Source organism: Lutjanus erythropterus, chromosome 12 (genome assembly GCF_056507025.1).
Source record: "Lutjanus erythropterus isolate fLutEry1 chromosome 12, fLutEry1.hap2, whole genome shotgun sequence".
Lineage (NCBI taxonomy): Eukaryota > Metazoa > Chordata > Actinopteri > Lutjaniformes > Lutjanidae > Lutjanus > Lutjanus erythropterus.
This window is the reverse complement of record NC_139328.1, coordinates 31,975,216-32,003,121: the sequence shown is the minus strand read 5'-3', so window position 1 is coordinate 32,003,121 and position 27,906 is coordinate 31,975,216. Positions and strand designations below refer to the sequence as shown.

The following is a 27,906-nucleotide window of genomic DNA, read 5'->3' as shown; positions in this document are numbered from 1 at the left end:
ATAGAATAAAATTTAATGCATACAACTTTAGTCCATACAAAATACACATGGTCTCATTTCAAATAGCAACAAGTATACAACTAAAATGATCATTAAACGACACACAAACAGCTTGTGGTTTCAATGTTCAAAAGGCTGAAAAAGTTCAATTGAAGTTTCTTGCACTCAAGTACAACAAGAACGATCCAATGTCGATCCAATCCAGTGAAGCTCCAGATGACACATTTTGATTATGCAGTATCATTTGAAATTATGAAATCATAAACAGATCCCTCACAAACAAACAAACAAACAAACAAACAAAACAAGCAAGTGCTATGGCACTTCAATATGAAGTGGATTTAAAGGTGATCAACCCTTCACTGGTCAGTGAAACAGCAAGCAAACAGAACAGAGCAGCTTATGATATATTTAGTTATGAAATGTAACAGAGATGATCACAATCTTACATGTATACATATTTTGGGGCTTCATTAACTGTTAAGACAAATATAAATGTTATTATGGAACAGCACAACATATAAGGCTTCTCTCACACATGTGGCAGATGGAAGGTTGCAGTTTTCTACTTCAATCATTAAAATAACACCAATTAAATTATGTATTATCATTTAGAAGTCAAAGATATGATAAAATGCTTTCTTAGTTTGAAAAATTGGCCAGAAATGTACAAAGTCTGCAGACACTGTAAATAGGGGTGTCCCAATCCGATATTGATATCGGATATTGGTCCGATATCAGCCAAAAAACGAGTATCGGACTGCATCTAAAATCTCCGATATAAGCGCTCTGATAAGCAGTCCATTTTCCGCTCCAGCACTTCTATCCATAGGTGATTCTGTTTGCTGACTATTCTTCTCTGTTTGAGTAACATCACTTGATCAAGCCTTTTCTAACATTCCACACTACAAAATAAGTAATAAAAGTATGTATGATTCATGCTGATATCGTATCTAATCGATATCAGTATCGGCACATACTCAAGGCTGCAATATCGTTATCGTATCGGAAGTGAAAAAGTTGTATCGGGACATCCCTAACTGTAAATCACACACTATTTACAGTTTAAAATGAGTTTGAATACAGGACATTTCTATTCATATATACATTTTCCATTTGTTCCATTATTCACACAGATCCAGTCTTTACAAGGCAACTGTTTGCACAGACACTAACCTTTCTGTACTCTGTCCAGCCTTTGGAAACTCTTGGATAATGTCTGCTGGGTCTTCAGTCCCTCGCAAAATGTAACAAACATTCGATTTATGAAATGTGTAGGCACACAAATCTAGTGTCAAAAAGTAAAAAAGGATAAAATCATCTGTATTATAAATTTTGTGCAAAATCCATCTCCTCTATATCCCAGAATATTCTTATAGGTAAGTTTACACTGCTCTTAATATAGTCTTTGTACACAAATATGTCACTTTAAGTAGCCACAATATATACACTGTTAGAAGTATGGGTTTCAAAAAGGGAAAGAAAGCTCTCAGCAGAAATCTTTCATCAAGGGTTCTTTTTACCATAATATAAAAGGGTTCTCAGTAGAACCCCCTGGGTAGCTTTTAGATAAAACCCTTAGAATATAAAAGGGTTGTCAGAGGAACCTCCTGGGTGTGTTTTTGTCTGCACCCTTAGATTCTGGAGATTCTGGATTCTGGGCCCTTTTCCACTGACATGGAACTGTCCCTGTTCTGGGTCAAGCACCAAGTTTTAAACCCTTCTGAGCATTTCCACCAACACGAAACTGGTTAGGGACCTGGAACACCGGTTCCCTGTAGGAACCAAAAAATATTTTTTGGTTTAATTGGTGGAAAAGGGCACTGAGGGCTGTATTATACCATAAGTGTTCTCTCATGGGGGGTTCTGGGTGAAACTTTTCACAGATGGTTCTTGGTATAACCCTATATGTTGGGTTTTAGGTAGAACTCTCTGAAAGGGTTCCAAGTGGAATCTTTATAAAAGGCTCTACCAGGAACCAAAAAGAGTTATGGGGACAAGTTGAAGAACCTTTATGGTTCTAGTTTGCACCTTTATTTCTAATAGTGTAGAATTATTTTCTGGCTCCTGCATACTCTATGTTCTCAATGTTCTCAAAGGCAAATATTAAAGAACAGTATATTAATGTATATAGAATGTGTCATATATACAGAAAATTACAAAAGTACAAACTGATATTTAAAGTGTTTCCAAATATAATCTGGAGTGAATATGAAATGTCTTTATTGATTCAGAGTGTCCCTCTCGGTCTATGGTTGTTGCTGGTATTGTCCCTCTGTGGCGGTGTAGAAGTCGTCCAGGACGCTCTGCATGTAATCGAAGGTGGGCCTGTCCTCAGGTCTGTTCTTCCAGCAGGACATCATGATGTCGTAGAGCTCAGGGGGACAGTTGTCAGGCTGAGGCATCCGGTAGCCTCGCTGCACCGAGGACACCACCTCTCCTTTAGTCATACCTGAAGACAGCAGTAGTGATTCATTAAAGATGGCAGCTGTAGCAGTGGTGCTGGTAGTGCAGTGAGAACAAGTTGTATGTTATGTGGTAATAAGTACTAGGAGTGGTTGCAAGTAGCACTGCAGTGCATTTTTGAATTTTCTTAAGTTTTGAAATCAACTGTAAAAAGTTTTGCTGACCTATAATCCTTAGTTACGATAATTGCTTTTCTTCTTTAGATTAACTTTGAGTTTTAGTAAAAACTAGCTCCACCTCAAGCTGCTAGAACAGCAGCTACACTACTTACAGTGCAATACTAAAAGTTCATTTTGCTGCTACTACTTCTGTACTTTTAAGTAATATTTTGCAGGCTTTTACGCTGTTGTGTTACTTCTACATGTAGACTTTGTTTGCATCAGCTGAACTTTTTCCATGCAGTTTAGAAAATAAAAAAGTCACCAGTAGAGGGCAGTGCAGTGCTTCACAACATCATGATAAATTAAGTCCAGCCCAATATTCTATTTCATTTTCATTACTTGAAACAAGGCTTCAATACCAGTCAGTCAAAGCTGGCAATTGCCTCTTGGGTCCCATGTCCTAAACCCCAGGGGCCCCTAAGGCCTTCAGGTTCATTTGGAGAAACTGGTTTGTTATAATTTGATCAGTTACTACTACTACCACCAAAACACAATATCAAACTACTTGAGAGGGTCCTCCTCCAAGGTCTTGGTTTACTACCCAATCTGAAGGCTCTGACCCTGTTGTTGTTTTCTGCACTTTAAAAACAAAAAACTCAAAATTTCAAGGCAACGGACAGCAATAGATTTTTGAGGTTTGGGCCCAACTCAAATTCTTAAATTTACTTTTACTTAAATTTACTTTTTTTTTTTTTACTTTAACTAAACTTAAAGCTTTACATTTTTGAAGCTTAAAATATCATATTTTAAAAAAAGAGTAAATTAATTGAAATGAAAATAAAATTAATAAAATAAAAAATGAAAGTTAAAATTTTAATATTCTATATTTAAAAAAAACATATTTTTCAAAACTTAAGAGTTTAAGCTGGGCTCAAAACTCAAAAAGTTATTGCAGTACATTGCCATGAAATTTTAAATTGTCTTGACTATTTTTCTTACACTGCATCTCTTCATAGTTCTAGTGACTTTTGCAAGGAAATGTTACCAGTCACTTCAAATAGACCCATGGCACCTTGACCCAGCAGTCCTGTTCAGTAGTCCATCCATGCTCATCATCAAAATCTAATCATAAGACTTTTATTATTTCAGCTAATAACGTATTTACATTATTGCTACCAGCTAATACTACTACAGTGTTCTTATCTATTGTAATGACTCCATAAAGTCAAAGTGAAACACAACAGAAGAATGAATTAATAGACAAAGGTGTTATGAGAAAACCAGCATAAAAGTTTATGATTGCAATAATAATGACGCAGAATCACGACACAGACTTCATGTTTTACCTGGATAAGGGATTTTCCCATAGGTTATGATCTCATAGAGCAGAACTCCAAAGGACCACATGTCTGACTTGATGGTGAAAGAGCCGTAGTTAATGGCCTCTGGAGACGTCCACTTAATGGGGAATTTGGCTCCTGCAGAGGACACACACTGAGTCACACAAACATTCAAAGGCCTCATGTCACCCTCAACTGTCTATGTAATAAATAATGGAGGGTTTAAATTCTATTTGTGTACTTGCATTTATTTTATCAGTGATCAGTTTTAGTTTCATGTTATGACACAGAGAGACCGCATTGCTTGACAGAATTATGTGTCCTCAGCTCAAAAGGAAGTAGACCCCGGGTGGTTTGAGGCCATCAGAGGCATTGGTCATCGTGGTATGGGTGGAGATGATTTGAGCGTGAAGAGGTAGAGCACGAGCAAATGAAACCAAAAGTCTGGTTTTGTCACATGACACTGGGGTCCGCATCTGGTTCACAGGAGGGGACTTTTCTTTTTAATGTGTCATGATTATCCAGTCAGGGAGTCAGATTGTCTGTGATGGGGAAAAAACCTCTTACACAAGACTGAAATGGACACACACACACACACACACACACACACACACACACACACACACACACTTTACCCTCTCTGGCGGAGTATTCGTCATCCTCTATGACTCTGGCCAGTCCAAAATCAGCTATTTTACAGAGCAGGCTCTCTGATACCAGGACGTTAGCCGCTCTCAGGTCTCTGTGGATGTAATTCTTCTTCTCTATGTACGCCATGCCCTCTGCTATCTGCAACAACACAAGAAAGATCATTATCCCACAGCTCATTCAGACAGATGAGCAGGATTGGGAAAAAACTTCAACTTAAAACTGATGAAGAAACTGAATACATAGTACATATTACCTCAAACATTATGAACGTTATGACACTACAGAGCCTTGATTATATCATGGAAAATAATTCACATATGTCAGACAAACTCCAGACTGTGAGTCACTGGTGGAGGAACTGATGTTGTAGACTGTTTCAGACACAATCAGATAAAAAAGAACTGAACTGGAAATCAGTTTCACAAGCAGGTTCAAACTGATTTAGTTGTTGGGAGTGGATCGCTGGTTATAGCATACTGGTGTTTGCCTCTCTCTATCTGTGAAATAGGCATGTCATATCTGAATTAGATATTAGATATTAGAATTAGACTCTTTGCATCCTTTTCAAGAATAAGGATTTAATTCGATCAAAGCAGAGTTTGTGGTTGTTGTAAGAGTGGGCAGACTAAGAGAGATGGTTTTGGTGAGTTTTACATGTTTTTCTGTCTTGTCTGAATTAAGTGAATTCTCAGAGGATTTAACGAGCCAATTAAGCTCATCTTAGTTCGGTAAAAGACAGAAACTTTATCTTTAAAACTGTTTAAAACAGCAGTATTTCTGCAGTAAGATGATGTGCTGCTCTGTTTCATATGAAGAGTTTTGATCAGTGTGGAGGAACAGTGATGCTCCGTGTCGCCTGCTCTCACAGTGACATGACGTCTCTGTGGGTCAGACTCTCTGTCTCTGTTCTCTGCTGTCAGACACGTTTTGCATAAATGATTTGCAGCAGTGCGTCTCATCTTTCTCATAAAACCCAAACTTATTCTACACTTGCATGTTGCAGTGTCACTTCTGTCGCTTTTTTCAGCGCGGTCTGTTTTGATGAAATGAAGAGGAGATGCAGTAGGGAGCGGGGGAGCGCTTGTTTTGTGCGAGCGAGGCAGCAAGGAGGGGAGAGAAAATGAAGGAAAGTTACATCCTCATGCCAAAAATGAAACATGTGCATGTCCTAATGAGATGTATCGATACGTTTAGTGCAGCATCAATTTGTTTCCAATTCATGTTCAGCTTTTTACCGATACAGGCTGTCTGAACCGATGCACTCGTATCTTATACATTAAAGTCCGATGCATCGGATGCACGAGTGAATCGTTACACACCGAACATACCAATTAGCACATAATTTGTATATTTAAACATAAAAAAATTAAAATGAGGAAGTTTCTATTGGTTAAAATGTTTTACCTTGTTTGATTGTAGTGTCTTAGGTAAAAATGTATGGAATTATACAACACCTATCTTTTTTCTCATATTGATTTTTTTTCTCATATTCTGTGTCAGAAATCTCCATTTCAGTAGCACTTACATACTCCAGACTCACCAGTTTTATTCCTGTCTATATTCTGAAGAGGGGTTTGTTCATATAGAATTTATAGCCTGGTTTTTATAACATTTTATTCCTAAAAACATGGAAAAAATGTATCTTTTTATGGCTGTTGACACTATTTTTTTCTGATTTATGAAGTAATTAAAAGAGATATCCAAAATTTCCAACATCTTTGGCTTTGATATGTTAACAAAATGAGACAAGAGTTTGAGTTTGAGTTTGAATCCCCTCATTGCACTGTCGCCTCACAGCAAGGAGGTCCTGAGTTTGAATCCGCGGCCCATCAGGATAAGCGGTTACGGACAATGGATGGATAAATTAGTTGCAGCTTTAGCACAAACCCAACTCAACAAATAATCACAATACCTGTCATTAATATTCACTTTGACTGACACTACAACAATCCTGCAAAATAAACACATTTTTAAGCCTGTTAGTTTAGCTGTGTTTTACAGTATAAACTAATTTAAGTTAACTGCACTCAGAAAAACACATCAGAGATGACTTTGGGTGTGGGAACACAGTGATGCTTTATTTTACAGGTCTGCCATTTCCTAATAACTTCCTAATAATTTTGTAGGAGGTTTCCTGCACAGAATTATGTAATGTGGTGCTATTTACTGTAGAAAAGAGTAATTTCCTCAAAGCAACTGCTACACTTAATTCTAAGTAAATCTTTACTCATTATTTATTTATTGATGGAAGTGTTATCCTTTACACAGTATGTGGTATTATATGCTTGCCTGTAGACATATTTCACGCTTTTGCTTGTTCAGCTGACTCTTGAGAAATTAATGGGAACTAACAAATATAAGTGTACCAGTTGAACCTTTCTTTTTTAAGAAAATAAGTACTAAATTACATAGTTCCTTCCAGGAAACTCAGCCATAAAATAAAGCGTTGCTACATACCACCACAGGACCTTGGATTTCACACTGACTTTTGGTTCTTGTTCCTCCTTTCAGGTCAGCAGTGGAAACAGTGACATGTTTGTTTCACAACCATGAAAGTCAGAATGGTGTGAGAAAAAGCCGCAGTGTGTTATCACCTGTGCTGAGAAGTCGATGAGCTTGGGTAGTTGCAGTCTGCAGCCTTGGTCGCTCTTTAAGAAGTCTAGTAGGCTCCCTAAAGACAAGACAGGACAGGAAACATGTCAGTGTCTGCTATGTCTGTGTCCATGTGTGCGCTGGTGGACTGTATGCTTACTGTGTGTCCATGTTAGTTGTGATTATAATCTATAAAAACACTGAATGTTAGGTTCACAATTTAAAGAGAAAATCAGGAGTGTAGATCTTTTTTTCACGCTGAACAATTAATGTGCGGTTACATGCACGTTGTATGTCATGTTACAAAGCTGCTGACATTTGCACTTCCTAATACTGGATGCTTTATTTGAAGGAGTGTGCATAAGATTGTCATAACCATGTCATGACATCTGTCATGAACATGAGGGAGTCATTTATAAATGTTGTTTTTAAGAGATGTTTGTCATTTGTGTTATTTTCATTGCAAAGTTGACATTTTTTGACAACATAACTTGTCTATGTCTTTGTTATGACAACTTGACATTTACCAAGACAACATAACTTATCTGTGTCTTTGTTATAACAACTTGACATTAACCATGACAACTTAATCTGTTAATGTCTTTGAATGTCTTTGTTATGACAGCTTGACATTATCAGACTTAAAGAAACTGTGTAGATTTATGTTGTAACGTGACATCATGAATATATTCCTTGACCTCAAATGAAGTGGTACATTTTGAACTTGTCATAAAGATGTCATTAAGTTTAATTAGACTGTTGTTTTTGTAACAGTGTCTTGAATAATTTAATGGACTTCAGATGAAGCAGTACCATTTGTACATGTCATATAGATGTCATTGAATGTTTTAAAGCCACTTTGATGATGGATACAGTAACAAGGTGATTTAGCTTTAGGAGTTACCAGATAGACAGATGGCAGCTGGCTAGTTTACATGTTGCTTGAATTGGCTAATCGCTGTCTGCTGTTATCTTTAGCTGATGTTAGCTCAGTTAGCCATGGAGCTAGCCACATATTTAGATTACCCTGACACAGGGTGCCAGGAGCCAAACCTGCCATGAAAACAACACTGGCACTGTATTCCCTGTCAAACGGGCTACTGTTGGTCTTTGAGACATTGACAGGTTATGTTGTCTTGGTTAATGTCAAGTTGTCATAACCAAGACATCTTGAACAATGTCACAACAATGACACATAATGACAACAGTCATAAACACTCATAAAGACTCCTTCATGTTCATGACAGCTATTGTTAACATGGCTATGACTGTGTAATTACAGTCTTATGCACATTCCTTCAAAAAAACGGCATTACTGTGGATGCTTACTCTGAATATCTAATGATCTAAGGTTACTGCATTCACTGGAAGTTGCCTCAGACAAGAATATCAGTGACATGTGTTAAAAATAAAGCTCACTCACCGTTCGCCATGAACTCAGTGATGATGTAGATGGGTTCTGTCTTGGTGACGACGGCGTAGAGCCGCACCAGCCTGTCGTGCTGCAGCGTCTTCATGACGTTGGCTTCATCCAGAAAGGCTTCAACGGTCATGGTGCCTGGTTTCAGCGTCTTCACCGCTACTTTGGTTGTATTGTTATAGTAAGCTGATTGAGCAGAAAGCGAAGGAAGAGGTAGACAGAGAGATTTGTGGAAATTGAGAGGAATATTAATACATTTCCATGAAAGCATGAAATCATCTGCTGGACATACTGCATGACTTAAGCGCTTCAGTGTCTCCATGACTACTGGACAACTTCAAACAGGCTGTATCTCCAAAAAAAATTATTTATCCAGAATTATTCTTTTAACCTTAAAGGGACAGTTCACCCACAAATTAAAAATACTTATTTTTCCTTTGGCCTATCTTGCTATTTATCCATCTAGACTTTTTTGACATTAGTTGCTGAGTTTTGGAGATGTCGGCCGTAGAGATACCTGCCTTCTCTCCATACGATGGAACTAGATGGTATTAGTCCTGTGGTGCTCAAAGCAACAAAAATACATTGGAAAATTCAAAACCAGTGTCTCTTTCCAGAAATCATGACATGGTTGCTCAAAACAATCCACAAACCTGTTTGTGAGCAGTTTCATGTGAGAACTTCTCTCTTTCTGCAGTAGAATTTACTGGAACTACTTTAGAAACTACATGAAACTGAGTAACCTTGTGTATTTATAATGTATTTTTGATTTTAGGATGAGCTGTCCCTTTAATGTATAAAACCATTTACAAATGACTTAAAGTCAGTAAACATCTTTTAGATTAGTTATAATTCCATTTTCCAGGCAAAAATGTAAATCACAGGAAGTAACACTGCATTTACTGTTTTTCGTTCCGTGACAGCTGAGCAAAACAGCACGACTTATTCAATGATGCGTGACACCAAAGTAGACTCCACCATTAAAAAACAAAACAAAAACAAGTTTGTGTGTTACTTTTGAATGATCAAAGTTTAAGTAAATCTAACACACAAATGTGTTTTTTTATGCTATTTTGAGTAACTCAAAGGGGCACTTCAGCAGTTTAGCATTACACTTCCGTAAAGTTAGGGCACAAACGACAAACCACCAACCAGTAGTGTAATCTCCTCCACCCTAAAATGTACAACAAAACTAATGGGCGAGTCAGACAGATGTCAGTGAAGAACAGCTGTACATCTAATCAGGCAGCAAAAGTGAAAGCCCCTGTCAGATCTGGGACACGTAGTGTCTTTAATATTCAAATGACATAAAACATGCTAGCGTGACAACTAAAGCAAAGCACAAGAGAAACTGAACAGTAATTGAAAAAAAAGGGTTGTGCCTGCTGATGGAGTGGCTTTGGCAACAGTTCAGAAAACCAAGATATATAATAACCAGGAGCACAACCAGAGACTAGACCTGATGGAGGGTAATAAACCACTACATGTACAGATATGTATTAGCTTTTTCATTTGCCATTTTTAAATTTTAAGTCAATGGTGGTGGGACAAATACACAGTCTCAGTTATTACTGGGCAGCTGTTTGACCACATAAAGGTAGTTTATCTCAGTCATTAATAAATACAACTCCAATGAAATAAGGGATTTATTTTTATTTTCTTATCCACTATCTACTATCTCAGCATGGATTATCTGTGAAGATGGGGTCACAAGTACAAGTTGCTTCACTTTGATGGGGTTTCATATTGCAGTATTTTGGGGCAAAGCAACAGATATTTGCAGTTACATACAATGCAGTAATATTTAGTCCTTGAATAAGAATCAGAGTTGGTAAAATACCTTACCTTAGTCCTTTACTTAAGTAGAAGTACAGATATAAAATACTCAAGTAAAAGTTAAAAAGTAAACACACAGGACATTTCCACCATGTGTTTCTGTCCAAAGTTAACTGAATCATCATCTTTACTCCACGGTCGAGCCTCTCTGTTCTTTTTGTCTTGTTATTTCTATAATGTCGTTTTCATCTCATGTCTTTTCCTTCATTTTTGTATTCTTTCGTTGTTGTCGTCTTGTTACGTCTTTTAGGTTGTTTTTCGTCTTGTTATCTTTTTTATCTTGTTAGGTCTTTTACGTCATTTTTGTTTTGTTATATCAATTTTGTCGTCATGTCTTTTATGTTGTTTTTCGTCCTTTGTCTTTTGTCTCGTTACGTCTTTTTCATATTCTTATATTCTCTCATATTCTTCATATTCTTCTGTTATGTATTTTATGTCATTTTTGTCTTGTTATGTCTTTTAGGCCATTTTTCATTGTGTTTCACCTTTTATGTTGTTTTTCGTCTTATTATGTCTTTAGTGGTATTTTCCATCTGACGTCTTTCATCTTGTTATGTCCTTTTTTATATTGTTGCATCTTTTACATTATTTTCATCTTATGTCTTATTACGTCATTGTCGTCTTGTTATGTCTTTTACTTCATTTTCATCCCGTTAAGTCATTTTTATCTTGTTATGTATTATTTGATTTTTGTCTTCTTATGTCTTTTATGTTATTTTTCATCTTCTGTCTTTAGTCTTGTTATATCTTCTTTATATTGTTGCTTCATTGTCATCTTATTATAACTTTTATTATAACTTTTACATCATTTTCATCTTGTTATTTCTTATATTTAAATTTTTCTCTTGCTCAGTCTGTCATATGTGATATACACTGTTGGATACACCAACAAATCCTATTTCCTGTGTATTATTGCCCCGTGCATTTAGTTGAAATAGATGTTGATGCTGGGAAGGCGGCACACAGTGATGTAAAAATGAAAAAAAAAAAAAAAAAAAAATAGTAATTCCCCTCAAATGCATTAAGAATCAAGTAATGATCCTGTTTTGAAAATGTAAGGAGGAGAATGTACAGATATTTGTGTGAAGTTATCTGAAAAATTAATACTCAAGTAAAGTACAGACATCTAAAAAATATACTTAAGTGCAGTAACAAAGTATTTGTACTTAGTTACTTCCCACCCAAAAATACAATTATGAGCTATAAAGAAATAGTTGGGGGATTACAGAGAGAGATCCAGGATACAGTAGGGAAGTGTGTAGTATTGTCAGGTGAGTTGTGGTTAGTTGGGGCTCTCCCTCTTATGAAATACTTTGGTCATAGATGTTATTACTGTTTTTACTGTTTTATTCATCTTTCAGTCTTTGAGCTAATAATGACATACTGTCAGTGAAACCAACTGCACCTGGTTTGACAGAATTTCTTTTTTCATCCTGGTCATGAATGCAACACATCCAAACACATCGCTACACCACAGTGAATACACATCTATGATATTCTCTCACACAGCTTTGAAAAGATCCTTTTAACCATAATAACCACAAATTTGTGTCTTTGACGTTTCAGTGTGTTGCATGTCATATCAGAATCATGAATAAATCAGTAATGCAAATCACTTGGACATTTCAATATGAAGCTCATACCTGGAACCATCATTTTCTGCAAGTTCCCTTTCATTGCACACCCGCAGAAGTAACACAAACATCAAAACACCTTTTCACTACTTCCCCTTTTCTTCAACAAATTGCAGTACCAATTGTGCTCACTAGGAGTATGAGTATGTTTTTCAGCAGGTGATACACTAAGAAACCTGATAAATTCTTTAATTCTTGTGACATGAGTTAGTATCAGGCATCAACAAGGTTTGCCAATGTAACCATGCAATAAAATCTAATCTCTCTGTTCACTCTCTTTACACACCCCTCTGTGGTGTGTGTGTGTGTGTCATCACCACTCCCAAACTGCTGATGCAAATCTCCCTTCAGAGTGACACATTTCCTACATAGATGATAAAACTGATGCGCACATGAATGTGATCTTCCTGGAACGGTCTTTTACTAAAAGAAGGGCACGCATGGACACACTGGAGCATATTTTCAGAGAAAGCAGTCAAAACTATGTGATACACCTAGGTAACAAAAGAGGGAAGTTATATTTGTTTTAATTACGGGGAAATGGAACTTCCCTGTACTGTTTACTTCTGCAGTGCTGAATTTACGGTAAATACGAGAAAGGAATTAGAAATCCTCAGACCTGGACAACAGAACAAGACACATTCCCCTTCTCTCTACCACCTAAGTCAAGCTGACATTTGAAAGATATTTAAAAGTGCTTTTCTACATGAATTGCGGTGCATTTGGTGTAATTGTGTGGAAGCCTATATCTCACATCAAAAGTATTATTGGTTTGCTTTATTCAGTTTCTAAATTAAGACCATATCTCACATACAACCCTGCCCCAAATAGGATCTACGAGTTATTAGTGTTACCAAAGTGGCTAAATAAGGTTCCTGCTTGATTTGGCGTCCTCCTCCTGATTTTTTGTTGTTTCTTCGAAATCTGAGTCAGGCACAAAAATGAAACTTACAAAGATTGTCTTCTTGTACTGATGTCTTTGAATTAAGGTTGCGATATGTAACAACTGACCACCTGTCAAATTCATACACCAGACAAAGAACAAGCAGCATGTCACCAGAGTAACCACTAATGGCTGCTAACTGTAGCTGTCATTAGCTAGTCATCTCAGTTAGCCGTACAGCTAGCTGTCCTTTTAAGCTGGAATTATGCTTTCTGTATCCACGAGGGTCCATGGAGGTCCACAAGGGTCCACTGGGATCTATGTGATGTAAATTTCAGGTGTACACGGGGGCTCTCTGCAGACATCCATGTACCTGGCTTGTTCATGGACCTTCTCTTCCTTGAACACAACTGCTAGGCGTCCGTGGGATCCACAGCTGTCCATGTGCACATCTGTTCGGGACTATAATACAGGCCAAATCGGGACCTCAGAGCACTGGGGGGGGGGGGGGTGTAGGTGTTTACACATCTTGCGCAGGAACTTTGGGTCAGAATGGGCACCTTAACCAGAGTTGGGCGAGCAGGCAAGGGCACTGCGCTAAACAGCTTCCATGTGAACCAGCGGGACTGAGACCAAAGACAACCTCTGAGACTGACGGAGACCAGTTTGACAACAGGGAATATAGTACCAAGGTGATTTATTGCAGCTCCAACTTGGACTCCAACTCCACATATGAAAAAGATATACATTCAGGTGGTGTCAGAAGAGGATGTGAGGAGGAATTAGCCCTGCGGTGGCAAGAAACCCACCTTGGTCACCTGGCCAGGTCAACCATTTATGCATTCCATGAGAATGTTCTTCTGTAGTTGGGTAGCGGTGCTGTTATCGCCATGCCTAACCCCCTAACTTGAGGAGTCACAGTGCTGTCTTTAACATGCCCTAACTGAGACCAGTCCCTCTACCTTCTCTCAGCCATTAGAAGCTGCTCTTTGTCTACCTGGTCAATGATTAAATCAAGTCTAAAGTTTTTTATTTACTCACCCATCCAGACTTCACCAAACTGCCCAGCTCCAAGTTTCTTCACCATCTTAATAGAATCTTTGGAAATCTCCCAGGCATCTTTATCCCACGGCTTCTGAGCTTTGGGTTTTGCACATGGACGATCCAGTTTACGGCACAGGCCATCAGCTTTATCTGAAAGGGACACACACGCAAACACTGGTAACTAAGGCATATTTGTTTTAGTTCTCAATTTTCCTTTGTTTCTTGTTTCACAGTCACTTTAGGTTCTCCTACAAGCTTAGATGAGGAGGCTGAGGTGAGCGGTATTCAGTCAATCTACAACCTATCCACTAGATGCCACTAAATCTTACACACTGGTCCTTTAAGTGCCATTCATTCATTCATTTTGTGTTCGTACTCACTGTGGTAGTGTTTGATCATGCTGCCGATGTCATTAAAGGAGATTTTAGGAGAGATGTAGTAGCCACCGTTATCCATCATCCTGATCTTATAGTGTTTGACTGAATCTGTCCCCTGGGCGTCCACGTCTCTGATGGACAATGAGTAGCTTCCTGTGGAAACATAATCAAATGAAAGAGTGCATATAGTGAATCCATATATTGGAAGTAGGGCATGTTTGTGAATGTATCAGTGTCTCTCAGGGCTGTTGCTGATTTTCATACCTTTTGATGTTTCACTCTCCCTGATAAGATAAGAGCCTGGTTTGTTTGCTGGAGCCAGCAGCTGCCTCTCTGCATCTTTCCTTGTGATGTCCTTGAAAAACCACCTGCAATGAACAGGAAATGCACTGAACAAAATGTGCATGTCTAATATTCCCACAATCTTGCGTAATGTTCCCTAAAATTTCTCTAAAGTTGATGAATGTCCTGATCCTTTTTGTTTATATGAAGGCTGCACTCCAGAGTTGCTCATATGATTTTAGGAGGATGTTCAATTTTGGTTATTTTATGGTCACATTGCAACATTTAAAAGAGGACATTTTGGACATGAAGATTGGTGATTCCTTGTTAGTCACATGAGGATGTTTCATTTTGGACTGTGTCTAAGTTGGTATACAGTACGTTTCCTACATGACTTTTGACGTATGTTCCTATTTCATTCATTTATGGTAACACGGCATCATGAACAGGAATTTTTGGGACATAAAAAAGTACCCATATGGTTCTGTGTAGGTCATATGACCTAGGACTTAAGAGGAAAAAAATCCCTTGATAGAAATTATACAATTATTAATTATTAATAAAGGATGTTTCCTTTCCTTTTTTTAACATTCCCAGAACATTCCCACACGGTCCCAGCGTGGAGTTCTTTAAAGTGTGTTATTTAGTGGACTTTCAGGAGCATGCAAGATGTTGTGGAAACTTGTAGTGGATAATTACATTCCTTCTAGATCTCTACACTGTGCTCCCATAATGTTTGCAGAACATTTAGTGACATCATAGGAACCTTTGTGAGACTGGAACATTGGTGTCTTGCTGGCTCTGTCCGGTTCTAGAAAGGGTCTTTTGCATCAGTTCTCCACAAGCTTGGAAGGGGAGCTTGAGGAAGGTGATTTTCAGTTGGTCGCAATCTACACCTGACCTGTAGATGCCACTAAATCCTGTGCATTGTTCCTTTAATAAAGAATAACTTAACTTGTAAACATGTTCTTATGGAGTTTCAAGATGTAAATCCCTGTAAGGTAATGTGAAGATTCTGGGAACATGATGGAAGGAATAAGGCTCCTAAAGGTTCCTATTTGCAGAAGTGGAAATAATGAATCACAAATTCTCAAGTTACTGTAATTAAGTAGTTTTTCTGGGTACTTATACTTTTATGAATAGATTTTCAAGTCTGTACTTTTACTTGTACTTGAGTATTAATTTCACCATTTAATCTACTCAGTTCCTTTCAGAAATCATAATTGAGTACTGAGTACAGTTTGGATTAATATCAAAACCATTCATCTGCATTTCTGTAGCCAATATAATTATCTGATCAAAAGTTGGCCGATGAAAATCAGGACGTACGGATGAAAAACTAAACATTGCAGCAGCACAGGTTCAGAGTAAGGATGTTAATGATTAGTCATTAATCTATTAACCAGCATTTAAAATTAATTAGTATTTATTCATTAAAACAGCATCTATGAATATTTAATCATTAATCTTGAAATTGTATTAATTTCACCTCATTTGACCTCGTTTGTTTTGTCTGGCAGAGCCATATGTTGAATCAGAAAACTTAAACCTAAAATGAGAAAAGAGTTGTAAGAAACACGTGTTTTGTTCTTATCGATGACTAATCAATTGATAGCATTTACAACTACCGGTTAAGGAAAACCAAAACTTTGCAATTCTAATTTGGAGAGGTGACTTGTGACCACTGAGCAGAACGGAGAGGAAGTTGAGAGTAATTTAGACTGAAGATTTGGAGAAACAGAAACCTCTTTAATTGAATGACTGCTATTGATAATGTATTAAACATCAGTGGTTAAAAAGTAACATATACTCTGAGTAGTTTTTTAGAAGATTATTTTGTACTTTTACAAGTATTTTTCTAACACCAGTACTTTTATTTCTAATTGAGTAATATAGAGTATATAATATAGAGTCACTGAAGGTTCTGCGAACATTATGTGAACCAAGTGTGGAGCCTTCGAGGGAACATCCTACAGAAATGACTCCCTATATGTTGCCAAATATTGTGGTGGACTTTCAGTGTGATTTTTCCAGGTTACACCTTGGTTTATCTCAAAGCTTGAAAATCCTCATTTGTGATTAGTAGATTAAATGTGTAAATTAATAAAGAATAATAGGTGAGTCTGTAATTCACGTAGGTTCATTATCTTTGTACAATATACCTCATCATGTAAATTGTCAGCGTGAAACAAAATATTTGTGAAATCAAACATCACCTTTTTCAGAGAACAAACCAAAAGCGGTTTACAGAAAACAATATAAAGTCATTTATTGAGATGCATCTACTCACTCTTCTGTTTCCATGGTGTCAGCCTGGGCAACATAATTGGATGGAATGAATCCTTCTTTGTTGGTCGTCAGAGACTTTGCTTTCCACCACTCCCCGTGTCTGCAGGAAATATCAGTTTACTTTAGCATAAAAACGAATAAACATTCATTTTTAATTAATGTTGGCACCCATACATCATATTAGAATGTGTCTCATGTCTTTAGCATTATTTAGTGAATACGTCATGAATTTCAGGCTGAAATATATTGGCGTCATTTGGCTTTTCACCAGAATGTAAAGTATCTCCTCTGAGTTTGAGCAGGTTTTTTTTTTGGTGACGCAAGAGTCTGTAATGACGGATGGACCGGTGAGTTTATCAGGGTTAAAGATATCTCCTCATGGTATGCAGTAGGAACAGTGCTCCATTCCCATCATCTTTGCTTCTTTTCTTACATGATGCATTACAAAAATCATGAATAACATTTCCTGAATTTGAATCAGTCTATCATCAATATCAAACACTCACTCCTCTAAGATTTTCATCTTCTCCCCCTTCTTGAATCCCAAGTCGTCGGGATGCACAGCTTCGTACGGGTAAAGACTGACCATTATTTTTCCAATACCCTTTTGCTCTGAGAGAGGAAATGGTAATAAAGATGTGTTAAATATTGCACAACAAAGTAAAAAGGCCCACATCTTATTTTAATCCTGCAGTCTGTGTCATATGTGGGCAAGAAGTCATACAGAAACATCAGATAAAGGTTAAATGGATGATGAAGAAACCCACAAATGGTGACTACATAATGTGTCAGTCTGGCACCTGTTCACCAGCAACCTCAACAACTAAATATTACAGTGAGACTGTAAATGTGTCACTGGGGTTATCAAAGATCAGTGAGCCATCTTCTTCTACCAATGTTTGAGTTGGCTCACAAAAAACCTGTTCATTAATTATATCTAGTTAATCTGGAAAAGCACTAGTCTAGTCTAACACAGAAAGGTTGGCATAGATCTTTGTCATGGAAACCATATTGATAGAAAACAGATTAAACATGGTGTTACCAATGACAGTAATGAAGGTCCCATTCCATTTAGTGTAGCAGAGCCTTTCCGGTGAGCCAACATGCACATTAGCAGCATCATGACTCTGATCACTTGCTCGCCACACAATATTATGTCACTCTGTGTTTTTAATGCACGGTTAAAGACATTTCCTGGGACAGCTCCAGTCAGGGACAGGCCAGCAAAAACGGGGATGTCCGACCACCCTAAGGGTAGGCTACTGAAAGGCTGTACTTACTTTTGACTGAACGATTACCATGTTCACAAACTTAGATTGGCATTTTAGCATGCTAACATTTGCTAAGTAGTACTAAACAAAAAGTACAGCTCCAAGTACACGAATGGCAATAAATCCTGGTTTATTTCTGTTAAATCTCTCAGATGAAATAAATTATTGAACAAGCTTCTTCTGTTAGCAAAGAGATGCATTTTATTTCAATGAATCAAGCCCAGATCTCCAACTGTTAACCAGTGGTACGGAGAAATCTTTAAAGTTTTTGCGATGGAGCTCACTCCTGTCCTAGCTGTCATGTGTGCTGTGTTCCAGTAATTTTAAAAAATTAATAAAATATTGTGCAAACAAGTACATGAATGTCTTAGCAATCCATCCAATAGCTGTCAAGACATTGCACTTAAAGCTATAATTTATGCACTGGAATGTAATCATTGATAAGTGTCATTGGTAACACCTGTGTTTACCCTACTATTTCATGTCAAAATTGCTGGCATATGCTAGTGTTGTTTGTGTGAAGCTAGTCTGCAATATCTGGAAGTCTTTGTGTGGTCACCAGCCTTGCTAGCTGGATATTTAGTAACATTACAATGTAGTAAATTAAAATTCAGATATGTTAAAACCTAATGTGTGGCTTCAGTAGTCTAAGTTAGCCAATTCAAATGACTCAAAATTGAATTGTAGAACAGTGTTTTGCTGAGCTGTTGCGTTACCCAGAGTGCCACAAAAATAGATTTTTCTACAGTGACCTTAACTTTGAAAGATTTCCACCCACCCCACTTTGTAGGTGTATTGTACTAATGTGTTTGTAGAAATATGAAATATTGTCTTTCAAGACTAAGACTGTTAAGACTTTAACCAAAACAAACATAAAGAAAGGCAGAATGTGTCATACCTTCCATCTTTTGGAACACCTGACCAGGTAACAGGGATGAGTTATTCTGCAAAGGCGGACAAAGAGTTTTGGGTCAGAAATGATATAAATGTTATATGATAACAGAGAGATCAATTACTGCACCCAACCCAACATTTATAGTATTCTATCTATCTATCTATCTATCTATCTATCTATCTATCTATCTATCTATCTATCTATCATTTAGAGTTTTTCTCATGCGGTTTGGCTCAATTCTTGAATGAGAATTACGGTTTTCAAAAGGTTAAGTTCAAATCTCTGAACAGCCAATATGTTGTTCACAACAGACTGCAATTTCTCATTCATTCAAGCAGTATGCACATGTTTTAGCATGTGTTCAGTATGTACAGTTGTCAACAAATTTGCACAATAACCACTTGCATTTGGCTCATTGATCATACACTTCTCAACTCCTTTCATCATTTGAGCCATGACATGCAAAATGATCCATTCAGTTATCAAAAATCTATCAGACATACGTGTGTTTCCATTAATATCTATGATATGTTTGTCAAATGAGCTGCCAGGTGACAGTAATGAACTAGGAATCACATGGAGGTCATTTTGTGGCAAATATTCTATATATGACTTTACAAGAAAGACCAAAGGTGAATTTTCTGTTCGCAGTAAATGTAAATCAGGGGTGGAGTGAGGGGTAAATTCAAGTCAACTCAGTTGATCACCTCTTTGTCTCATCTATTTTCAGATCAGCTGTATCAAACAGTGAGGAGAAACAGGTGTAAAACTGCAGTGTTTACTGTCATGGCAAAATAACAGCTTTATATTTTGAGCAGTACGACTGTCATATTTAGCAACGTTGGCCAGACACAAAATTTAGGTTTTGAAACATGAATGAAATGTTTCGGGTGTGTTACTACCTCTTGCAAAAATGCAATAAGGTTGCGGCATTCCATGAAACAGCTGTGACTTGCTGTTTTGAGAAAGTTCAGACTGTTTCTAAAAAAAAATGAGCCAAAGCGATTGAGGAAAAACTGCACACTCTCACAGTCATCACTTCAGTCCAAAGACTTTCACAATCTCTTCATTTCCTAATGGATGTTATCAGCAGTCTGTTCACTAGAAAATATCTGAGTCACTATTTTTCCAGATTAAGTGTGTATCTGAATTTGAATAGTTTTTTCTGATCCTAGGTCATTTCATCGTCATGGATCTGTTTGTTCAATTATTAATTCAGCAGGGCACATTTGAATTCATAAAATACATGATTTGTCTGCTGTAATTCTTCTTTGATTTTCATTCTGGGCTAAAATCAGCAGAAATCAATTGTCTACAACTAATCTATGCATTGACTTACTATGTTGTTTTTTGTATTGGAGGTGGGGTCTCTGACATAGTGCGTTTGCTCGGTACGTACAGTCTCCTGGCTGATCTTTCCCTCCACACCTCCGCTCAGACGTCCGCTCAGCGTGGACTTCATGCAGCCCATCCTGCCTGCATGAGGAAGTGAGAAAAAGGAAGAGTGAAGTGGACGGTTACACATTTACCATTTTCAGCTGCTGGAACAAAACAGCACTGAAAATATTTGATACCAAACACCTGTGTTTTTTTTTCAACCCTTACATGTTAAAAATAACAGAAGTAAACCAGTGACATCTTCATTTTCAATTTTTTATCACTTTGTAACTCATAGAAGAAACGCACATAAACACTTGTGTGTAGCCTTCAACACTAAATGTGAATGAAATGACCACCTTGTTGAGTTTTAACACTGTCTATATGTTACAGATTGTCATACTTAGGCTCTATAAGTCATAGTCTGCTCTGTATCTCATAAATAAGTCTGAATCACCACCTGATCCAAATGTCACACACGATCATGATGCATTAAAAAGCAGTAAAACTTCCTATCAGACATGTTTGTAGAGCTTAAGGCCCAAATACCACTTGGCTGTTCAGTGTTTTTATCACCAAGACTGTAATATGAAGGGTGAATAGAGCATCAATACCACAATGTTAAAATTATCCTGTACAAGTAGGCGACAAGTATTCTAATAACCTCATCGTGGCTATGTGAGCTGACTGCAATCATTTTGCATAAAATGTTAAAATTGTTTCCACTCACATGTATAAAAACAGCTTTATGAAACTAACACAAATATCACTTTTCCATCACACCTCGTCGTTTTCCCCTATTTGACGTGTGATCATCTTGTTGCGCCCCTTTGCATAATGGTAGAGGATATAAATGCACATTACTTTGCTCTTTCACTTTCTGATTTTCTGTGAATTTCTTTAAAATTAACACTACATATATGTCAGTAATGGTATTTATATATTGAAGTTCTTATTTATGTCATTGAAAACAAAAACAAATAGAAATGACTTAAGCTTATAGAATCTGAACAAATGAAGAGAAAAAGACAGTATTTTTATGGCAATGACAGTAATCATCGACAAAAACTACATGATGGTGACAGCCCTACTTATGATTAAGTGATTATTTATCAACTATAAAATTAATCAGCAACTATTTTGATAAGCAGTTAATTGTTTTGAGCCATTTTTTTAAATAACAAATGTCCAAATTCTCTGATTTCAGGTTTTCAAATGTGAAAATTTCTGTTTGTGAAACACTGATCAGCGTATTATGACATTTTATGTTCCAAAAAACTAATCGATTATTAGAGAAAACAATCAACAGATAAATTGATATATGAAAATAACTGTTACAGGAAAGACTTGAAAAATAGGTCCAACCATGTGGAGCACAAGAACATACAGTACGTACGTGTGCTCCACATGGTTGGACCTATTTTTCAAATGACAGGATTGTGACATTATTAATTAATTAATTGATTAATCGAGAAAATAATTGGAAAATTAATTGGTAGTTGCAGCCCCACTTACATGCAAAGCTGCTGCATTCAAGATTCTAGCTAAAAGTACAAAATACCAGCATCCAAAAGTAGAAGTACCCATCCAGCAAATGAATCATATCTGTGTTTTATCATTGTATATAGAACTGGATTATTATAACTGATGCATCATTGTTTAAGCAGCAGTGTAATGTGGTTGGATGTGTGGTGGAGCAACTTCACATTCTGTTTGTTAGTTCAGTCCAGAGCAGCACCAGCTCCTCTCCAGTGGCTCCTTATGGCTTTTTGACAAAAAAAAATTGTATGGAAATGAATCACAGTTCTTTTTTTTAAAAAAAAACAACATTTTATTTATCATTGTTGTAGGCCTAAAGTCATTACTACATTTTCTGGTCGTAAAGAATGTGTAGCAATACAACAAATTAAGAAAAACTAAACTAAAACTGTCATAGCCTCATTCTATGGCTCAGCGCATTTTCCTCTAAATTTTGCCCGTGGCTACTCTTGAGTCTCTCTAGGCCAAATAAAAAATAAATAAATAAATAAAAAAAATAAAAAAAATGATAATTGCAGCTCCAGATATACTTTTTCATTCTTTTTTGTCCAGAAATGTCTCTTTTGATAGTAAAGGTTCTGAGGAACTGATCTATAGGAATTGATTATATGTCATAAATTGATCAGAAATAATAGAAATGTTGGCTAAAATATGAGTGACAACTATGACTGACATATAAATATAATAGAGTTAAAAGTACAGTATTTCCGTCCCACACCACACCAACAACATCAGAGAATGAGCTGTTAGTTAATAAATTTTTGTTTAGTTTAATTAGTCGAGCTTCCAGTGAACAGTTGTCGTGTCTGTAGTGTGTTGTGGAGGTGAACCTTTTAAGTGTTTCTTGGCTTAAAAATTGACCAGTAGAAGAACAATAAACTGATAATTGACAGCAGTATCAGTCCATACATGACACTAATCCATAAGGAAAACTATTTATTGAATTGTTCATCTAAACTGTTCTGCTGTCAGCATCCCATCAGTCAGTTCAGTGTAATGCTGCAGATTTTATTGCTCCACTTTTCTGTCTTGCAGTTTGAGTTTGTGGTTTGAGGTTGGCCTGTTCTCAGGATGTCCATAAACACTGACACACACAATATTTTCATGCAAGCAGATACACATACCCCTATACAACCAAATGAACACAAAAGTTGAAGGTGCTGTACGCACACACACACTCTTACCTCAGACCAAAACAATGCACGCTTCATTTATTGATTTAATTTCAAAAAAAGAAAAAAAGGAATGGCATTTGCACACACTTAAAAAACTCAGATCCAGCTGTCAAACTGTCTCTACTAAATTCGACACACTGGTCCTTTAAGTGTGCAGTACCCTTATAAAGTACAACAGACGGCTCCTGTGTGAAATTGTGGTATTTCATCGGAGGTGTGAAGAGGCCACAAGAGGAGAGACCAACCTTGACAGCGATGCTTCTTGTAGGTAAAATGAAACTTTATGGTTCATGCAATATGCTGTGCAGCTCTGTGATGGTCTGCTGGAGCCTTTATAACAACAGATATTGTACCATCTGTTTTTTTTAGATTCATTAGCAGCTTGACTTTATGACAGTTCGATGGACGGAGGCATGTGAGCACTTTGAGTTCATTTCATTTTGCATCTGGTACTTTATGAATAAGATGTTGAACAGAGTGCAGTGATCTTAAAAAGACAAAGAAGAGGAAGACATAACAATCAGGGGTGTCTCTAGAGGGGGGTGGGTGAGGGGGCACTGGCCATCCCTGAAATCTGATTGGCCGCCACAAGTCCCACCTCATTATTCTCAAGTAAAATGAGCCATCTACCCAGTTAGAGGCAAGATCTTAGTTTGAACAAACTGTTTGACACGTATTTTTAAATATGTTTTCTTTCGTATACGGCCTACTTTAAATTTTTACAAGGTTGATTTAATTTATGGATCATTATACAAAACAGGGTTGTATAATAAGATGTAAGTTGTAGTTCAAGGCAGAATTTAGCGATCTTATAAACATACAAAACACAGGACTGTAAGAAACTTTAAGATACTGTAATGTTAGTAATTTGAGTAGATATGACAAATAGTAAATTAAAGCGCACAGACGCACGTATTTCATGCCACCTCTGCATAAGTCAGTGCGCCACTTGGGCCACCCCAGTCAAAAAAGTCTGGACGCCCATGTTAACAAATCCTTATGTCATCTGTTGTATTATAGTTTTAAGAGAAACACACACACACACCATGCTAAAGTGCTCAGTTATAAAGTAATTTGTTGCGTCATTTCAGCGACGAGTAATTTGCAGAGGTTGTTTTTTGGAACTCTTTCTGACATCGTGTGTTTTTTTTTTTTTTTAAATAACAGTGACTATATCCTATAATGAAATGTGGTAAGGATGCCTCACATTCAGCAGAAGCTTGTCTTTTCTTCCATGGGGAATCATGACGTGTTTATTCACACTTTGGACCCATTAGAGAATATTTAACCACTTTGCCAACTTGGTATATTCAGCTTTATTAGTGTAGTGCAGCATAATTTGGATTACAGTAAATGGTGTGCTGTGTAATGTTTTGATCTGTTCCACTTGCTAAAGTCAGTTTAATCTCACTGAATATGAAAATAATGACTTTTATCAATCTTGCTGGCATATTTAAGATTAGGAGAGTCCAGCTGTGATATTGACAGCATTATTAAGTGCTTTTGGTTGTATCCAGTCATAAAATGTGGCATATTTCTTTTCAAACAGAGCAGGGATGTTCTTTTTCTTTCTTTCCTTATAGATTTTCCACAGGGTATGGAAGATAACACACAGATAAGAGACACACAAAAGCAAAAGCACTAATAGTTAGGCAATAGATTAGAGTAATTATAATGTAATAACTATGTAATGACCTAGAAAATCACTCTACAAACACAACCCTTTGCCAATAGTTTATGGCCTAAGGAGCTTAACTAAACAACAAGTTAAAGATGTTATATAAGATAAGATTGGATAAGGTAAACTGTTTGGATACTATGCAGGGAAACTGAAGCATCACAGCAGCAGAAGTTCACATCCGTCATATATCAACACCTGTTTTCTAATACAGGAATCTAAAGGCCACGATCAACACAGAGACAAGACTCTCTTGTTGCTCTGTAAAACAATAGGAAACCTTAAAAAAAAAAAAAAAAAAAAAAAAAGTAGTGTTATAAATAGTGTACCTACAGTAAAAGGTATCAGGCTAGTCCGGCATGTGTTCTCTGTGTTCTCACATGTATAATGTGTGTAAAAGTAAAACTCCCTTTCTTTCCTTTACACAATCTTTACAGCATTACACAGAATATGTGAAAACTCTGATGTGATTGTCAACATAATGTCTGTTAAGAAATGTCAGTCTGGACCAAACCTCCAACACCAGCGTAACACATTGCTACATAATACGGTGTTGGGCGAGTGGTTACCTCAGAGATCGACCTGACATGACTGACTTTAGCTGAAAAGGCTCAAGCAGCATCAAACCAATGGCAAACAACAGAGGGGCACACCTCTTTGCTCCATGTGTTCTTAACATGTTGCAATAGATGTCAATATTAAGGTGTGTTCAGTGTTTAAGAATCCAAATGACAAAATAATACAATAAATAAAGGTGAGTGTTGGTGAATATTTAAGTGTTGTACCAACAGTTTGGCAGTTTACTGTTTTTGCGTTTTATTGGTTCAATGCCTCTGTTATATTTTTAACTTGACAGCCGGAAACCAACAGATTAGGAGCTAGCACACACACACACACACACATACACACACACACTCAGTGCACTATGCTCTGACCAACTTCCTCCTTTTAGCAGTGTACTGAGCCAAAGACTGGAGTAATGAAAAAATGAAAGAAGAGGAGAAGGGATCAACTGCTGCACAATTTTGCTAAAAACTACATTTAAGTTAAACAAATTATTCATTACGTTTTACTAAATATTCTGTTAATAAGAGGCGATTTTCAACACCATGACAAACTTCTATAAGAAAGTATCCACAGTGAGTGTGAAACAGTTCTTTCCTCAAGAAAAAAAATCCAACAATAGTTGAAATAATTTTAAAATAAACTCTAGGTAGAATCAGTCGATTTTCTCTGAGCTGTTCCTAAATGCACCGAAAAGGCACCAGGATGTCAAATAACAACATTTTGGGGTTGGTGAAGCGTCCCGTGCACAGAAAAATGATGAGAAAAATAAGTAAAATCACTGCAGATACAGATGCCACCACACTTCTAGTGGGTCATAAGTGATAATCGAAAAGGGATTGTGTTTGTATGAGCGCAGAGTTTTTATACCTTTAAAGTAAGTCTCTGAAATAGACCAATAAAATGAAAGAAGTCACAGGTAAGGCTAAAATTTCCAGTTTAGTCAGTCAAAATTCATCTTTTCCCACAAATTAAACTCAATTACAATTTTTTTAACTCTTCTATTGCGTGTCAGATAACTGATAGCACGCAGTGACCTGATGCACATCTGTCATTCACACCTCTCGTGCATTTGTGCTTACCTCTCTGAGTGTATGTCCTTGCTTATTCAAACAGCTCAGCCACTGTGAAGAAGTCTTTTAGTCCTCAGATTTCTTCTTTGTGTCTTTCATCAGATTGACGGACAGACCGTGTGGACTGACAGACTGGTGGTATTTCCCCCCGCCCCTTGAAGTGGATCAGCCGGTCGACATGGACTGTGACTCTCAGCGGCCAGAAATGAGGAACTCAAAGAAGCCAGTTGGGGATTTTTCTGTCTTGCTGAAACTTCCTGGTACAATTGTCTAATCATTATTTGCATAATCAGCAACACACACACAGACACACTGGAGCACTGCAGACAGATGGTCTTTTAGGTCTCTGCACACAGACACACTTCATTTGTTGATGTTAAAGCAGAGAAAAGTTCTACAGTATGTCATAAAAACCAACAACAAGCAGAATCCCTTTAAATTTTTTACAGCATCTGCCACCTTTTTATGGCCTATCACATTTCCTTATTTATTTCCATCACATACTTCATTTTAAAATCATTAATTACATTTAAATATAACTGGCACAGTTTAGTATTTACCACAGTTTGAGTGTCATGCATGTTTCATAAATTCTCCCACAGTGCCATCTGTTGGACAAATGGAAGAAATTCAACAGGACAAGCAACGTTCCAGTAGACCGTCGTCAGTTATTTATTTTGTTTTGACACAGAGGGTAGAAAATATGCTTATCGACAGTCAGACCAACACCTACACGTTTAGCAGAATCATGCACCTGCTGTGTTTCTACATGCTGGGTAATGAACAGCTGGGTTTACAGTGTTGTAGAAGCGTGTGTGTGTGTGTGTGTGTGAGTCACTATACAATCACATGGCAGTTTACAACTTGAGAACCTGATTGAATGATTATTATAAAACAGAGCTATATTTGCCTTACTATCAGCATGAATAGGAATGAGACACAGTCAGTTTGCAGTGTTACAGTCAGATTATACTGGGGAGAAAATAACGAAATACACAGTCTTTACAGTGCATGCATGATGGTCTTTGCAGATGATTATTATGGGATGTATGTATCTATTATTACACAAAGAAGCAAGAATGTAGTTCAGCCTCAATGTCCGAGATAGAAACTTTCACACAAACATGTTACACTTACTGGAAGCTCCACTGAGTATTGCATATCTACATTTAAGGAGTAGTTAGACATTTTGGGAAATACAGTTTACTGCCTCAAGTTAGATCTCATGACTGTGCACTAAATACCACAGCAAGCAACTGGTTAGCGCAGTTTCGCTGACTGAGCTGTTTTCTTCACTTTAAAATAACCACAATAGCTGATGAAAATCTATCTGACATGACTCAGGCAGAAATCATATTCATGTGTTAGGAAATATTAAAGTTTTATTCATTTAGTCACATTATAGCAACCAGCTAGCAG

At 37.1% G+C, this 27,906-nt stretch overlaps 1 protein-coding gene across 1 annotated transcript; it reads right to left on the bottom strand.

The window, feature by feature from the left end:
• Positions 1–1,665: 1,665 nt before the first annotated feature.
• Positions 1,666–27,306, bottom strand: lyn (LYN proto-oncogene, Src family tyrosine kinase). The gene is made up of 13 exons (XM_084732047.1): positions 26,497–27,306; positions 20,421–20,557; positions 19,085–19,130; positions 17,422–17,527; positions 16,917–17,015; positions 14,609–14,712; positions 14,348–14,497; positions 13,965–14,117; positions 8,574–8,756; positions 7,153–7,229; positions 4,543–4,696; positions 3,914–4,045; positions 1,666–2,452 (listed from the first exon to the last, which is right to left on the bottom strand). Exons 2-13 carry the CDS (start codon positions 20,550–20,552, stop codon positions 2,250–2,252), a joined length of 1,539 nt encoding a protein of 512 aa, XP_084588173.1. The 5' UTR covers positions 20,553–20,557; positions 26,497–27,306; the 3' UTR covers positions 1,666–2,249.
• Positions 27,307–27,906: the final 600 nt, after the last annotated feature.

What these genes read in the sequence shown, in the direction of transcription:
- lyn (XM_084732047.1), bottom strand. Translation starts at nt 20,552, where the DNA reads ATGGGCTGCATGAAGTCCACGCTGAGCGGACGTCTGAGCGGAGGTGTG. An exon ending in GGAGAGTGAAACATCAAAAG is followed by an intron (nt 14,498 to 14,608) that starts GTATGAAAATCA and finishes ATGTTTCCACAG; the next exon opens with GAAGCTACTCATTGTCCATC. An exon ending in GTTTGGTGAAGTCTGGATGG is followed by an intron (nt 8,757 to 13,964) that starts GTGAGTAAATAA and finishes CTGCTCAATCAG; the next exon opens with CTTACTATAACAATACAACC.